The sequence below is a fragment of the Typopeltis vanoorti genome, chromosome 9, assembly GCF_054136105.1.
Source record: "Typopeltis vanoorti isolate ZY-2024b chromosome 9, IOZ_Tvanoo_1.0, whole genome shotgun sequence".
Lineage (NCBI taxonomy): Eukaryota > Metazoa > Arthropoda > Arachnida > Uropygi > Thelyphonidae > Typopeltis > Typopeltis vanoorti.
In genome coordinates, this window is record NC_143557.1 from 82,286,885 (window position 1) to 82,303,193 (window position 16,309).

General features: G+C 35.6%; 1 protein-coding gene across 2 annotated transcripts in view; it reads right to left on the reverse strand.

The window, feature by feature from the left end:
* The window catches only part of LOC150103204 (protein BANP-like), a 329,769-nt gene that overhangs the window by 18,611 nt on the left and 294,849 nt on the right, over positions 1-16,309 (reverse strand). For both annotated transcript variants that reach the window (XM_090398157.1, XM_090398158.1), the window contains one exon: positions 3,391-3,526. In XM_090398157.1, coding sequence (XP_090254283.1) covers positions 3,391-3,526 — 136 coding nt within the window. The remainder of the gene's footprint in view (positions 1-3,390; positions 3,527-16,309) is intronic.

Below are 16,309 nucleotides of genomic sequence, written 5' to 3' on the forward strand. Positions count from 1 at the left end.
CAGTCAAATATCAAGCCCCCTGATTCAAACTACCTTCAAATCTTTGTCTCAAACATTCAGCATTCTGTTTACAACCTTTGCCATAACCAAAGTGACAGGACTATCCCCTCCTAGCAAAGTCTTTTGTGATATTCTTACCTTGATCTCATATGAAGATGGTAAGGTTTTAATTCCCACAAAACAGGCAAACTAACCAAAAGAACATACAATTAACAGACATAATATACTGGCCTCATTGCTTTAGCTGCTTTGGCCAAGATCCAAAATAACCTAATCTTAAATCAGGATGTGAAACATCACCATCTTGCCAACCACTGCTAGCTTCCTACTTTTCCAATCTTTCCTTTTCTCTATTCTCCTTACATTCTTTTTACTTCTATTTTCACTCTCTCACTTCGAGTACGCAATCTAACTTTTTCGATCACATTTTGCATTCTCCTCTTTGTATCATCTCCATTTCCTTCTTTATCTATTTCAATTTGCATTAGTTACTCTGCTCTTATTCTGAGCCTTTTGCATGCTCAAACTGTTCCAAAGTCATTCTTAGTCTGTACTAAAAACCCTGGCACCACTAATATTAATATCCAAAAAAACTTGTTTCTTTCTCCCATTTCTCAAGGTGTTTGTATTTGAAATACTACATATATATTTCCATGTTTTTTCTGTCAAATGTCTCCTGCAAAAGGTAAAGTGTGTGTGTGTGTGTGTGTGTGTGTGTGTGTGTGTGTGTGTGTGTGTGTGTGTGTGTGTGTGTGTGTGTGTGTGTGTGTGTGTGTTCTGAACATCTAAAACAAACAGTAAATTTTTTAAAAATGTTATGCTTAAATTTAGGTGAAGCACAAACAACAAAAAAATGTAATGGCTTCCATTTTAAGATAATTATATGCTAAACTGAGAAACAACTCAAAAGACATGAAGACCACTGCACAAAAAGTCATACCATAACTAATCTAAAATGTATCTATTAAACTGAATATGAGATCCAATTTATGCATCAAGTTCAATGATAAGTAAGTATGATCAATTTACAGTAAATTAAAATTAAGAGAGTAGGATTATTATTATTATTATTTCTTGATAAATACATATACTAAGAGGGCATACAGGCTATTATGATAGTATTACATGATAAATTTACAATATTATTAGCTTCCTATCAACAATTTTCTTTCAAATTACTCAGGTTATTTGTCTCCAATACTATACAGAAATATGATGCTCAAATAATATATCAGCCATGCATCTTATGATTATTATTACTGTTATTAACAAACCATCATGGAGTCAGCAGACATAGCAGGAGGTCTTATTCAACCAATTACATTATCTATGCTGAATATTAAATTCATTCACACTTCTAGTATTCAGCACACACTCCAGAAATGCCTTTCGCTCACCTGCCACTTTCCACATAAAAATGTCTTAGTGTAAAAATAACTTCTATTATTGAGTTACCTTCCAGTATCTGTATCCAGTATGCCACAATGCATAGCATTATACAAGTCTGTAAGGATATGTGCATTGCACTGTGTGATACTACAGCAATTGATATGAAGTCATCAGCCTCTATATACAAGTTGCTCAGTCATGAAGTTACTTCATGTGCAAACTTTCTTTGCTTACACTTGGATAAAGGATGAAACCAACAATATAATTTCTTGGCATCTTTAATTTATAATATAACTAAGTGGAAAAACTTTCCACATCATAAATGAATATGAGTACAAAAATTTATTGTTATTATCATTAATATGTGACACCTCCAAGGGGTCCAAAGACTCATTGAGGCAGGGCACCTACTCTACAACTCTCTGTCTCGGCAATCGATCCACCAAATACAGTGAAATGTATCATACACACCGATGCCATCTACTGCCCACCATCACCACTAGTATTTTCACAGACAATCACAAACATCCATGCCCATGGCAGAATTCAAATCCACAGCCTTTTGGCTGGAGAGTAGATAAGCTAACCACTCAAAACCAGGCCAGCAATGTTTCTTTTTCAGGATTGGAAATTACAGGATGCAAGAGCAATTGTGAGACCTTCTTTGACATTCATGTATATGAATGTCAAAAGCATGAGGAATACAAGTGAGGAGTTTTTGGCACTGGTCAGTTCAAGTAAAATTTATCAGTATCAGAAGGGTCACAAACATCCATGCCCATGGCAGAATTCAAATTCACAGCCTTTTGGCTGGAGAGTAGATAAGCTAACCACTCAAAACCAGGCCAGCAATGTTTCTTTTTCAGGATTGGAAATTACAGGATGCAAGAGCAATTGTGAGACCTTCTTTGACATTCATGTATATGAATGTCAAAAGCATGAGGAATACAAGTGAGGAGTTTTTGGCACTGGTCAGTTCAAGTAAAATTTATCAGTATCAGAAGGGGTGAGAGATTCTGGGAGGTTGCAAGACTAGAAATCTTAAAATGGAGGAGGGAGGGAGGGATATGGAATTACAAAGCCGGTGATTACAATCAATTAGGAGGAAGTTTGAAACAGTACCATGGCATAAGAAGCTACAAGGGAGGAATGGTAAATAGTCAAGGGGTGTTTGCAAGAAGCAATATAATGATGCATACCTAGAGTGAGGAAGAAAAACTATGTGAGAGTAAAATGAATTAGTCAACTTGTCTTAATTCACCTATGTTTTCCTGTTTAATTATTCTCTCTCTCCTGTATGAGTAAGCTCATTTTATTTACTTTATATCCTTTCCCCTAACTTAACCTTTCTCCTATACCACTAATCTAGCACTTATCAACAATCTTCTTAAATGTTTACCACCAGTCATATTCAGATGAAGATCACCCTATCACAGAATTCCTTTTTCCTAATAAACTTTTCCAGACAGCCACTAATCCAAATATAGTATTATGTTAATACTTTCATTGACTATAATCACTCATCTGCACTTCTAACATCTAAAACTAACTTCTAGCATCTAACATCTAAAGTGCAAATAAATTTGCACTTCTAACCCTCACACTTTTCCTTATTATTGTCTTAAACAATGATATCAAATTCCATTCAGATATTCAGAGCTAAGCTGATCAGCACCTCTATAAATGTAATTTATTACATAAACTATAATTGTTCACTTATTCTGTGCTCTACTTTTCAATCAACCACTGACCCCATTTATTCTTCTTATTTTCATATGCACCACAAGCTTTGTTCTTTCTCTGCCATGTCTCCTGATATACTACTCACAGACAGTAAACAGTTATAGTAAACAAATGAATGGTTAATAGTTATAATTGATAACACTTATGAAATATGAATTTTTAAAAAAAAATGTGTGTGTGTGTGTGTGTATATATATATATAGGTTATTTTTTCTGATTTTTAAAAGCAATTATGCATTAATAGTCTTCTATTCTTACCTATCACGAAAAGCTTTGACAGTCAGTGGCATACCCTTCTGCTTTCTTCTAAATGCTGTTCTACATTTTGAATCAAGATTCTGTTTAATTCGATGCCAGTCCTTTTCTGTAATTCCAAATTTATAAATCAGATGACCTGGGAGTAACAACAAAAGAAAAATCTATGAAATGTTTTTCAAAGGTTTTCCGTTCTTACAGAAAAAAGCCTAAGTCTCATTATGTTGTTTGTTGTAAGTTTTAATAAGATGGCAACCAATGGTAACTGAGAAGTTGCCTAGAGATGTTGTGCAATAATTACATGTGGACTTCATACTCACTGGTCTGGCTACCAGAGAAGAGACTGGAAATTTTGGAGCATATTATTAAATAGAAGTAAAGATTGAATGAAAAGAAAGGAGGTGGAGTGTAAATAAACTTTCTGTCTGTTGTTCACCTTCTCATAACACTTCAAATTGATTATAGTTCTCCCATAATCGAATTTACAGAATGATGGAAAAAATGTTAAAAAGTAACATGAACCTCACTTATTAAATCTGATAATTACTGCTTTAGTGAATGCAAGAATAGTAGAAATTACAAAACTTGCCAGTAAAATCCACTTCTGAGGACCTAAATGTTATATCAATAATGTAGAAAAAAATTATTATTATAATTATTATATGGTATTTCTATATTGTCAGGAGCCTCATCATAAAAGACTCGCACAAACTTTTAAACACCAAATCTTTCATACCTCTCCATAAACATATTCACTGTCAGAGCATTCACAACTAATTCTGGCAATCCATTTCACTCATTCACTATTCTCCATGCAAAAAATCTAGTCTACACACCCTTAATAACTACATTCTTACACAACTTCCATGGATGATGATCTCTGACTTCTAGATCTATGACTATTTGTCACATATATTGAAAAATTTCCTTTGTGTCAATTTATAAAACCTCTTTAATATCTTATAAGTTTCTATCATGTCCCCTTTCTTCTGCCTATCAATCAAACTTTGTCAGCCACACACCTTCAATCTATCCTCAAAGGGAGCATTTCACAGATCTGTCACCAGCTTGCTCCCTCATCTCTGCCTCCTGATCACCAAGAAATCCAGGTGACCAAATCTGTATACATTAGTCAAGATGTAACCGAATCATAATTATAAAAGAGGATAATAACATCCTTGTCTTTACTTGTTAGCATGTTTTTCAACATCTAAGTAATCCTTTGAGCTATTTTACCAACTGTTGCAATATGTTCAATTCTCTGTCCACCATTATCCTCAAGTCCCTAGTCTCATTAATTTCCTGCAATCCAGTACTGTCAATGTGATGCACAGTATATAAGCTTTTCAACCCAAATTGCATAACCTTACATTTAGGAACATTAAATTGGCAATCATTATCCTTTGCCACAATATACCAATTTTATTTCAATCATCCTGCAGGATATCTACATCACCTTTATAAACTACTGCTCTCTCTCTCTCTCCACTTTTGATTCATTAGCAAATGACTGAACCTCCCCCCCCCCAAAAATCTTTCCTATATCCAGGGCCATCACCAGATTAGATCACGCTCTGAAGAAAACAATTAAATATCACCCCTGATGGTTTATAAGAACAAAAATATAAGAGAATCTCCAATTGCTATTTTGTTTTTATTACAAGAGAAACATTAATGCAAAATGATTATATAATAATATTAATTATATGTTTGCTCTACGGGATTATCACACAATAAAACTCTGTTTATAAGCGCTTCTAAATTTAAATTATAAGCTATGTCCGCTTCTATCGATATTGCTAGACCAACCAATGTTTCTTGGGTCAGTCATTGCTGTTTGCAAATAATTTTTAATCAGTTTAAGCTTGGAAAAACTTCTTTCCGCACTTGCTATGCTAACAGGAATCGTTAGCATAGCGACGCCGCCTACCGCAATATGGCTGAACGAGCACCCTTATTAAGCCACGCCGTGAGGTAGGCAGCCTCTATGCTACACCCTGTCGATGGTACTGCCTATATCACTGATACACAAGTTAAAGAGTAGTGGCCATAGTAGTGCAGTACCTAGAATCCTGAGATGCACTTATCAACTTCATTCTCCTGGATCCATTCCACCAAATACTACTCTGTGGAGTCTGTCTGTCAGCCCTCCCCACATGGATGCTACTAGCCTCATAAACATTTCCATTTGTGCAACTTTTGTAATAGTTTTCCATGTGGTATTCTGCCAAATACCTTTGCAAAGTCCAACAGTATCAAGGTGTAGCCATTTCCTTTATCCAGTTCTGCTGTCACTTTATTATAAAATGTGAATAAATTACTAAGACAGGCCTTATCGTTTAAAAAGCTGTTTCCCTGTATATAGTATTGTATCCCTATCAACCCACTGTTGGATTTTACCCTTAAACAACTTTTCCAGTACTTTAGCAGCCATTTCTAATATGTCTGCAGTTTGCTACTTAAATCTTGGAATCACCTTTATGCAATGGAACTATCTTACCCTTTATCTGCTCCCCTAGGTTCCTGCCGGGGATGAGAACATTCTTGTTCATATTATAACCCATTCAATCTTGCCAATGAATACGTAGAACAAACACTATACTGTACAAAATCCTTCATGCTAAACTCACTTAACAAGGAAGCCTTGGCTGTCATTTTCCTTGTGTGCATCAGTACCATGAAAAAAATGCATTCTAAATTATCCCATATTAAGTTTCACAAACAAACAAACAAACAAACACACACTCAACTTTACAGTCTAAGTAAGTAAGATATAACCAAAAATAAGTAATACATTTACTAATATTTAAGAAAATAAAAGACTTATCTGTAGGACACGTGCAATGCTGCTTGTAATATGTGTTATACTAATGTCCTCTGTTAAATTATATACATTGTATATATCCAGTTCTCTATTTGAAAAAGTATAAAATAAATTTCTAATTATATGAAGAGCCAAAGGCTTCAATTCGGCGACGTGAAATTATTTAAGTTAAGGGACATTACATGATATAATATCCCTTAACTTAAATAAAATAAATTTTTTTTTTCTGGTTTCTATGGTGATTAGAATGCAATATAGCATTCTTAATTTATTACTATATGCTGTACATAAAAACTTAATTACTCTTGTAAAACTGATTTTATTGAATTTCAGTCAACATTTCAATAGCATTTTAGTGTTGAAATAATGAGGTGGCAAGTGAAAATTTTAAGTGGGTATACTGAATGTACAAAATAGGAAAAATAATCCATTTTTTTCCTAATCATTAACCAATTTATTAATAAGTAAATTTACATATTAAAAAATCTGCTTTATTAAAAATAGTATTTGAAAATAATATTTTCAATATTATATATTAAATTTAATATTAATAATAAATATTAATAAAATCATCATCATCATCATGCGTATCAAGGATTTAGGCCTAGCATGGCCTATTCCAGCCTTAGAAGTCATCGTTGAATTGTTTAAGAGGACGTTCTGGTTTTCTTTTTCCTAATGGCTTGAACTTTAAGGCTTGTTTTGGTAATCTTTCTGTTTTCATTCTTTCAACGTGTTCCATCCATTTATGTTTATATTACTGGTTCTTGGTTTAATTCGTTCATAATTTCTTCATTTCTTTTGTGATCAAACAGGGTATACTTTGCAGTTTTTCTCATAAACTTCATTTCTGCTGTTGTTAATCTTTGTTTGTCTTTTTGTTTTATTGTCCAGATTTCGCTTCCATACATTAAGACTGGCAGGGCTAATGTATTGTATACTATTAGTCTGGTTTGTTTTTGAACTAGGTTTGGTTTAAATATAGAGTTAATTACACCTGTTATTTTTAAATATTTTGCAATTTTTAGGTTTATATCTTTTTCATTTTCATATGTGATCATACATCCTAGGTAGTTAAATGAATTCACCTGTTCTAAGATCTTGTTATCTATTACTATTTTAGTTCTTGCTGGATCTTGTCCTTTAAAGGCCATAGTTTTTGATTTTTCTGTTGATATTATCATACCATAATCTTTGGATATCTCATTTAGATCTAAAATAGCTTTCTGTAAGTTATCTTCAGAATTCGTAATTATTATTTGGTCGTTGGCAAAGAGGAGAGTGTTTAAGTTACTGTAGGTGAAACTTTAATTCATGTAAATTTTTATTCCATTTTATTATTATTTCATTTAAGTAGATATTAAAAAGAGTTGCTGAGAGGGGACATCCCTGTCAGACCCCTTGGTTTATCTCTCTCGTATATGATAGCTCGTGATTTAATCTTATTTGTATTTGATTATTTTCATATATACTTGTGATACCTTTTAGGATATTATTTGGTATTTGTCTTTCTTTTAATATGTTAAATAATATGTTTCTTTTAACTTTGTCAAATGCTTTTTCAAAGTCAATAAATGCAATATGTGTTTCTAAATTATATTCTCTTCTTTTCTCTATTATTAATTTTAGGCAAAAGGCCGGGTCTATACATGATCGTCCTTTTCTAAATCCATTCTGTACTTCTAAAATAAAGTTTTCAGAATATTTCATTAGTTTGCTATTTAAGATTCTGCTATATATTTTGTAACAGGAATTTAGTATACTGATACCTCTATAGTTTTTTTTTCATCTCTATTACCTTTTTTAAAGATAGGGATCACAATTGCTTTTTTCCATTCTATTGGGGGACTACCAGTTGAGTAAATTTTATTTAAAAATAATAAGAATCTTTCTTTGAATCTTGTTCCTGTGTATTTATATAGTTCTGAACCTAGCTTATCTTCTTCAGGTGATTTTCTGCTTCTTGTTTCTTTCAGGCTGATTTCTAATTCTTCTTTAGTTATTTCCTTTTCATTTTCGTTAATTGTTTGCCAGTTGTCTTTTTTAAAACATTTGTCTGTCCACAGTTCTGTGTAGTACTTTAGAAATTCTTCAAATTTTAATTCAGTGTTTAATTTTATGTTTTCTTTGGTATCTGCATTCAAGTGTTTCAAAATCTTATATACATTCGGTCTTATTTTATATGAATCATGTTCTAAATTAGAAACAAATTTGTTCCATGATTCTCTATGTCTTTTTCTGACTTCTCTTTTAGCTATGGTTCTTATTCTTTTATATTCTATTTCATCTTCTAATTTTTTACTGCTTAACCATTTGTGATAGGCTTCTTTTTTTCTTTTTGATTATTTCTTTGATTGTATCATCCCAGATATTAATAAAATAAAATTTTTTTTTTAATATTTTTGCACAAAAGCATACAATTTATCTGTAGCGACACTACTCAACGAGCAGTGTCAGATTCACTTGTTATGTGCAGCGACAAGTCTAGCCGCAACTGATCAAACATGATAATTCCGACACTGCATTAGATCGCAGTGCATTGTTTCATGTAATGATAATTGAGAAAATTATATTTTCTCAATTATCATTACATGAAAAATATAACTTTCCATCATCTGCAAACAACTGAATATTTCCATCCAAATCTTCACCAGTATCATTAATATACAAGTTAAACAGTAATGGCCCTAAAACAGACCCCTGAGACACACCGCTAATGACTATCCTTTTCCTGGATATTGTTCCCCTATACAAAACTTGCTGATACCTATCAGATAGCCAGTCTTGTCTCCAATCCAATGCACTAATATCCAACCTCATCCATTCTAGTTTGACTATCAACTTATCATGTGGTAATCTATCAAAAGCCTTTGCAAAATCTAAGTATGTTACTGTGTATCGCTCTCCTCTGTCCAAGGAAGCAGTCACCTTATTGTAATAAGTAAGTAGATTACTAAAACATGACCTCCCTTTAGCAAATCCATGCTGTCCATCAAAGATACTACCATTGCTGTCAACCCAATTCTGCATCCTAGTTCTCACAAGCTTCTCCAACACCTGACACACAGATAGGCCTATAATTTGATGCTTGAGTTCTATCACCTCCCTCATGAAGCGGCATAATCTTGCCCTCCTTAGGAACTTGACCCAATGCAAGACTCATATTAAAAAAACATGTCAAGGCAGGCATCAACTCCCTGGCACATATCTTCAGAATACATGGTGATATATTATCAAGTCCCACAACCTTATTACCATCTAATTTGCTCAACTCCCCATACACCTCTTGCTCACTTATAGTCAGTGTCTCCTCCCCATGATCAACTGCTCTCAATCTCTCCATGACGTCGCAAGATTGAAAGACCTTTATGAGCTGCTCATCAAGTATCTCCGCTATATCTTCTGCAAAAGCTGTCTTTATACCATTTTTCTCCAATCAATGTCATCGTTCCATAATTAATCTTTTTTTTGCTGCTACATATCAAAAGAACTCCTTAGGATTCTTTTTGGCTTCATTAGCTAACTGCTGTTCATACCTCATGTTTGCTATCCTTACCAACTAAGTCACCTGCCTTGCTGGTCTTTGTAATCCTCATGGAATTGGTTAATCACCACTTCTCTTATGCTGCCTCCATAATGCCCTTTTTCTGTGTATCACATGCTTAATCTCTTTATTCATCCATTTCACACCTACCTTATTTAACCTTCTCACCCTTGGAATACATTTAGACATTGCATCTACTAGATAGTTTTTGAAAATCCCCCAAGCTGCATTGATCTTTTGTTTTCCAGCTAACACCTCATTCCATGCTACACCCACAAGCTGTCTCCTGAACTCTTCATAATCATCCCTCCCCTTGTAGTTCCACATATACCCCTTTCTCACAGAGATCCTCACACTATTGCCAACCACCAAGGTAATCACCTCATGGTCACTCTCACCAACTGGTGGGTGATTAGACACCACGCCTCATTTATAATTACATCCTCTGATGAGATGATCAAATCCAAGACCCTCAATCTTCATGTGCCTTCTGTTACATACTGTCTGAGGTAGTTGTCCCTCAAAAACTCAAGAAACTCATTTTCTTTACTTCCAGTTGCTATCTCATTATTCCAGCCTATACTGCGACAATTAAGATCACCCATAATGATCACCCTTTTCTTATTTGCTTGGCTAATTTGATTATACATTTCATAGTCACTACCATCCACATTACCAGGTCTATAACAACATCCAACCAAGAATTTAATTCTATTCATCTCTATCTCACACCATACTGCCTCGAAACCACTGGCACTATTTCCCTCTTGCATCTCTACTTTGTATGGACATAACTCTTTCTCTATTATCGATAGCACTCCCTCTCCCTTTTTAGCCTTTCCATCCTCATGAAACACATCATACCCTTAAATCTCTAATCCTGTCAGTATGTCATCCTCAATTAGTGCAACCATTTCATATGCCTTGTTTCTTACACTTCTAGCATTTGTATACAAACACAACAGCTCATTCCTGGATCTACAGCTAGTTCCACTAATGCATTCACATCCTCTTGGAGCATCCACCTTTCTCATGCTGTGTTCCCCCTGTCCATCCTGAGCTTCCCCATTTCCCTGCACACCCATTCTCTCATTCTCTCTACTCATGCCACTCACTTCCTCGTTCATAACGACCTCTTCAATCTCTCCTGTCTTACTCTCCCACTCTTCTACATCACTTCCCACTTGATCAGATTCATTCTCTGTACTCGCTTCTCTACCTTCCATCAGCAGTCTCTCCAAGTGAGTCACACCAAAACCACTCAAATGCAGTCCATCACTCTTATATAGTTCACTTCATCCTTCTAACTCATTCCACACATTAACAAACTGTACTCCTTTCTCCTCACACATTTCAGCTAACATATCATTCATAATCCTTGCTCTCCACCTCATCTCACCATTGTCATACCTAGGCAACATGCTTGCTATCTTTCCTATCGCACTATTCTCTTTTATCTGTCTAAACAACCTCCTGATATACATTCTGACATGCTCTTTGTTCTCCGTCAAGTCATCTGTACCTATTAAAACTATCAACTCTTTTGCTCGCTTCCTTCTCATTTCCAATGCCTCAATCATTCTACTCACTTTACCGCCTGGAAAATATACCTTGCATCCTCTCATCCAGCACACCTTTAATAATTGAGTCGCCATACAACACCACTCGCGAGTCCTTCGTTACTTCTTTTATACCAACATGATTTGTTTTAATCATTTTCACACTCACATACATTTCCCGAATTTTCTTAACTTCATTCCACATCCATTTCATCTCTTGCCTCATCCTAACCAACTCAACTTTTGAATCTTGCATCACATTCTCTCTGTCATTGAATCTTTCTAATTTTCGAACTCTCGAACCCTGCTTCACACTTTCACTCTCATTCATTCTTTCGATTTTTCCAGCTTTCGAAACTTGCATCACACTATTTCCAGTTTCATTCATTCATTAGATTTTTCCAGCTTTCAAAACCTTGCGTCACATTATTTCTAGTTTCATTCATTCTCTCGATTTCATTGCCTTTTACCACATTCGCTTCACTTTCGTCCTTTTAACCATCCATTAAGTTTTCAAATCACTTGTTTTCTTTTTCAATGATTTTTTTGTCGTTCTTTCACACTATCCTTCTCTTTCAGACGAGCATTCATTTTCCTCGTGGCATTCTCGCTACTAACACTTTCTGTTATCAACATATTAGCACTCATCAAATCTTCATTCAGCTCACTCACACTTTGCACAAACACTCTTTCCATCCGCCCTAAATATCCAATATTCATCAATGTAATCAAATGAGTACATGTAGCACACCTCGCACTTCACGAAATGACTGAAGTCTAAGTTAAAATCCTGCAATGACAAAGCCGCCGCCATCTTTCCTTTGCCAGTTACTACTCTAAGGCTTAATATCAATGAATTTGTATTAATAAAATTTAGACAAAATATCCCATACACTAATAACACTACAAGTGCATAACCTTTATAGCAGCTCTTACTCATAAACAAAATATCCCACACACTAATAACACTACAAGCGCACAACCTTTATAATAGCTCTTACTCATAAACACACACTTATATAAAATTAATTATTTCAAAATAAGTTATCTGAAACAGGAGTTCTCTTTGGGGTATAACATTATTTGCTTAAAGTAAACAGCTGATTAATATTTCCAATTTTGATATCAGATGTAATATCATTTTCCATCATAATGCGATTCATATTGATGCAAATCTCCTTGAATTCTAACTGCTGATTTACAACACAAATATAGACTAATTGTGAAATTCTGAAAAGCTTTTCTCTGAGTATCTTGCCACATGACTTTTCCAGATCTATCATACAAAATTTAAATCCTTGTTATATTCCCATGATTTCTCAATTAGTTGTCTTCTTCTGATCGTGACAACTTCTATTTGGTCTGAATACAGTTTGTTTTTCTTCAAACTCCATAATTTTTCTTATCTTTTCTCAAGTAAACTTGCATTCATCTTACCAGGAACACTCAGTAGGGAAATTCTTCTGTAATTCTCAAATTCAGTTTTATTTCCCTTTTTTATAGATGGGTACCCTCTGAGCTCTACTTCAGTCATCTGGAATTCGACAATCTGATCAGTCCTGAATTATGCAGTGTGGGCTCTGTAAAATTTTTATATCTCCATATTTGCATATTTGAGCATGTATGATTGAATATCATATACTCCAGCTGTTTTTTTTTTTTTTTTTATCTCCCTCTTCCCACATTTCAGGTTTTTGATGGTTTTTTCTATATCAAGAAAAGGCCTGGTTAGCATACCCACTTTCCAACCAACAGGGTGCAGGTTTGAATCCTATAGTGGACATGGATGTTTGTGAAGTAAATGTCCTTAGGAGGAAGATAGATTACATTGCCTGATGTGAAACCACTGTTCTGCTTAAGGGAAGGCTTGAAAAAGTTCCACATTTGGTCTCTAGAGCTGCGAATGCTGCTGTTAAATAATATATATATATATAGATTTATGAAGAATTAAATGACTAGAACCGAGATTTAAGTAAAAAGGTTTTAATATAAACACACTACTAGTTTCAGCCTGTAACAGCCTTCTTCAGGTGACATTATAAAAGAAGAAAAAACACTAAACATTGAGGGTTAAAAGACTATGAACAACATAGACAGTCTTTATACATAATTAGCATGAAAACGTTGTAGTTGTATTTGAAACTGTTCTTTTGTTTGTTGCATTGTTGGGAGAGTGCGTGCTTGCTGCATCACGTGAACGCCAGTACATGATTACAGCTGAATGACTATCTGGGAGGTTGTAGCTTAAGTTGTTATTTAGATGAACAGGATTGAAGATGATTTCTCTAGATTCCACAATTTTTCTCTCTACTTCGTCACTGCAACGGAAGATGTTAGTAGATTTTTCCCAGCAGACTTTGTGACTTTGGTTATCATCATTAGGATTAGCCGAGAAAAGGATATGACTTGATAATGCACTCGCTCGCTGTCTCTTGTAAGCAATGTCTCTCATATGTTCTTCCATACGCATTTCGAGAGATTTGTCTGTCTGCCCAAAATAAGGAATATCGCAATCACATAATATTTTATATACACCAGGGTATTTGAGTTGATGATGACAAGGTTTTGGGTGGCTAATTATTATTATTATTATTATTATTACTACGGGCTACTCCAGGAGTCCTTAGACTCATCGAGGGAGGCCCTAAACATCATGTTCACACAGCTGTTCAACATTCTCACAGTATCTATCATACCTTGCCTTGAACTCTCTCACTGTCATAGCACCCACAACAGACTCTGGCAGCTTATTCCACTCATTTACCACTCTAAAAGTAAAGAACCCAGCTCTAATACCCTTGCTAACAACGCTCTTGCCCAGCTTCCATGGGTGTCCCCTAGTTCTCCCACCACCAGTCCTGATCTCAAAAATATCATCTGAATTAATCCTATAGAATCCTTTTAGCAATTTGAATGTCTCAATCATATCTCCCCTTTTCCGCCTATCAACTAGTTTCTGCAACCCACAAATCTTCAACCTGTTCTCATATGGTTCATTCCATACACCTGCTATCATCTTAGTCACTCGCCTCTGGATCCTCTCAACCTCCTCCCCATCAAGAAGGAACCGAGGTGACCAAATCTGGGCACAGTAGTCGAGATGAGGTCTTATCAGGGCTCGGTACAGAGGTACAATTACTTGTTTTTCTCTGCTCGTCAAGGTATTTTTCAATAACCAAGTGAGTTGATGAGCTGATTTAGCTACTTTCGCAATGTGCCCCCTAAACTTCATCTCCTTATCCACCAACACTCCCAAGTCCCTGGCCTCATCAATCTCTTGAAGTACAGTTCCACCAATGTGGTATACTGCTGCTAATCTTTTCACTCCGAAATGCATAACCTTACATTTTGTCACATTAAATTGACATCCATTCTCCTTAGTCCAGAACTCCAATCGATCTAAGTCATCTTGCAAGACTTTGACATCTTCTGCATTCACTATCGCCCTACCCAACTTTGCATCATCAGCGAACAAATGAACTGTCCCACTTAGACCCTTCCCTATATCGTTAATGAACAGATTAAACAGCAGTGGTCCAAGAACAGAACCCTGTGGCACACCACTAGTCACAGGCCGTTTTGTGGACTCTACTCCTGAATAAACTACTCTTTGATATCTCTCCATCAACCACCCAGCTATCCATCTCACCAACCCTATATCCATTCCCATATGTTGTAGTTTACGGATGAGAATTCCATGTGGTATCCTGTCAAACGCCTTTGCCAGGTCCAGCAATATCACTGTAAACCCATTTCCCTTATCCAGTTCAGCCGTCACCTTGTTATAAAACTTGAGCAAGTTACTGAGGCATGATCTACCCTTCACAAAGCCATGCTGTCCTCTGTACAGTATCTCATTTTCATCAATCCATTCCTGTATTTTTCCCTTGACTACTTTCTCCAAGACCTTGACAACGACTCCTGATATGCTGATCGGTCGGTAATTTGCAACCATAGTCTTGGATCCTCCTTTATGCAGTGAAACTATTTTCCCCTCTTTCCACGCCTTCGGGACTCACTAAACCAGACCCGAGACTCAGATTAAACAACATGGTCAAGGGCACTGATAATTCATTAGCCGCTTCATGCAAGACCCGTGCCGGTATACCATCCAATCCCACAGATGTATTCACATTAAGGTTCTGTGATAGACTATTCACCTCCACTTCATTCATCACAATTCCCATATAAACTAATGGTTCCTTCATTTTTTCAATGTCACCACCTGGATGATTTACTTTTGCAAAGTGCGCGCTCAGTAACTCCACTATATCGACTGGTTCAGTAAACTCTTTACCATCGTCATCCCTTAAAATCATTTTGCCATGTACAGTTTTTTTCTTGCTTGCAGCATATTGAAAGAATTGTTTGGGATTCTCTTTTGCTTGCATAGCTAGTTTCCTTTCATAATCGGCTTTTGCTGTTTTTACCACACTCGTTACCCTTCTGGCCTGTACTTTATACCGTTCGTGTGCCTGCAGGTCACCCCTTTCTTTAAATTCCCTCCATAGTTGTTTCTTTTTTTGCAGCTCAAGCTTAATGGTGTTATTCATCCATTTAACCCCTCCTTGTTTCACTATTGGGACCTTAGGTATACAATCAGCCATAACCTCCTGTAAATGCTCTTTGATCACTTCCCATGCTCTATCGACGTCCAGCCCTTGCAGTTGTACATGCCATGGCACTGATCCAAGCAATCTCCTAAGCTTGTCATACTTGCCAGCACGGTAATTCCACATATACCCTGTCTTAATCACAAATTTCACACCTTTAGTCACCTCCCAGGTCAAGACCTTATGATCACTCTCACCAATAGGTGGCAACATGGTCATATTCATTACAGTCAAATTCTCAGATACTATTACCAGGTCAAGCACTCTCACACCCCTAGTATTTTCAATTACATGCTGTTTCAGATAGTTATCCCTTAATAATTTAATAAAATCCATTTCCTTCCTCACATGTGTCCTCTCCTCCTTCCAATCAATGTTACCA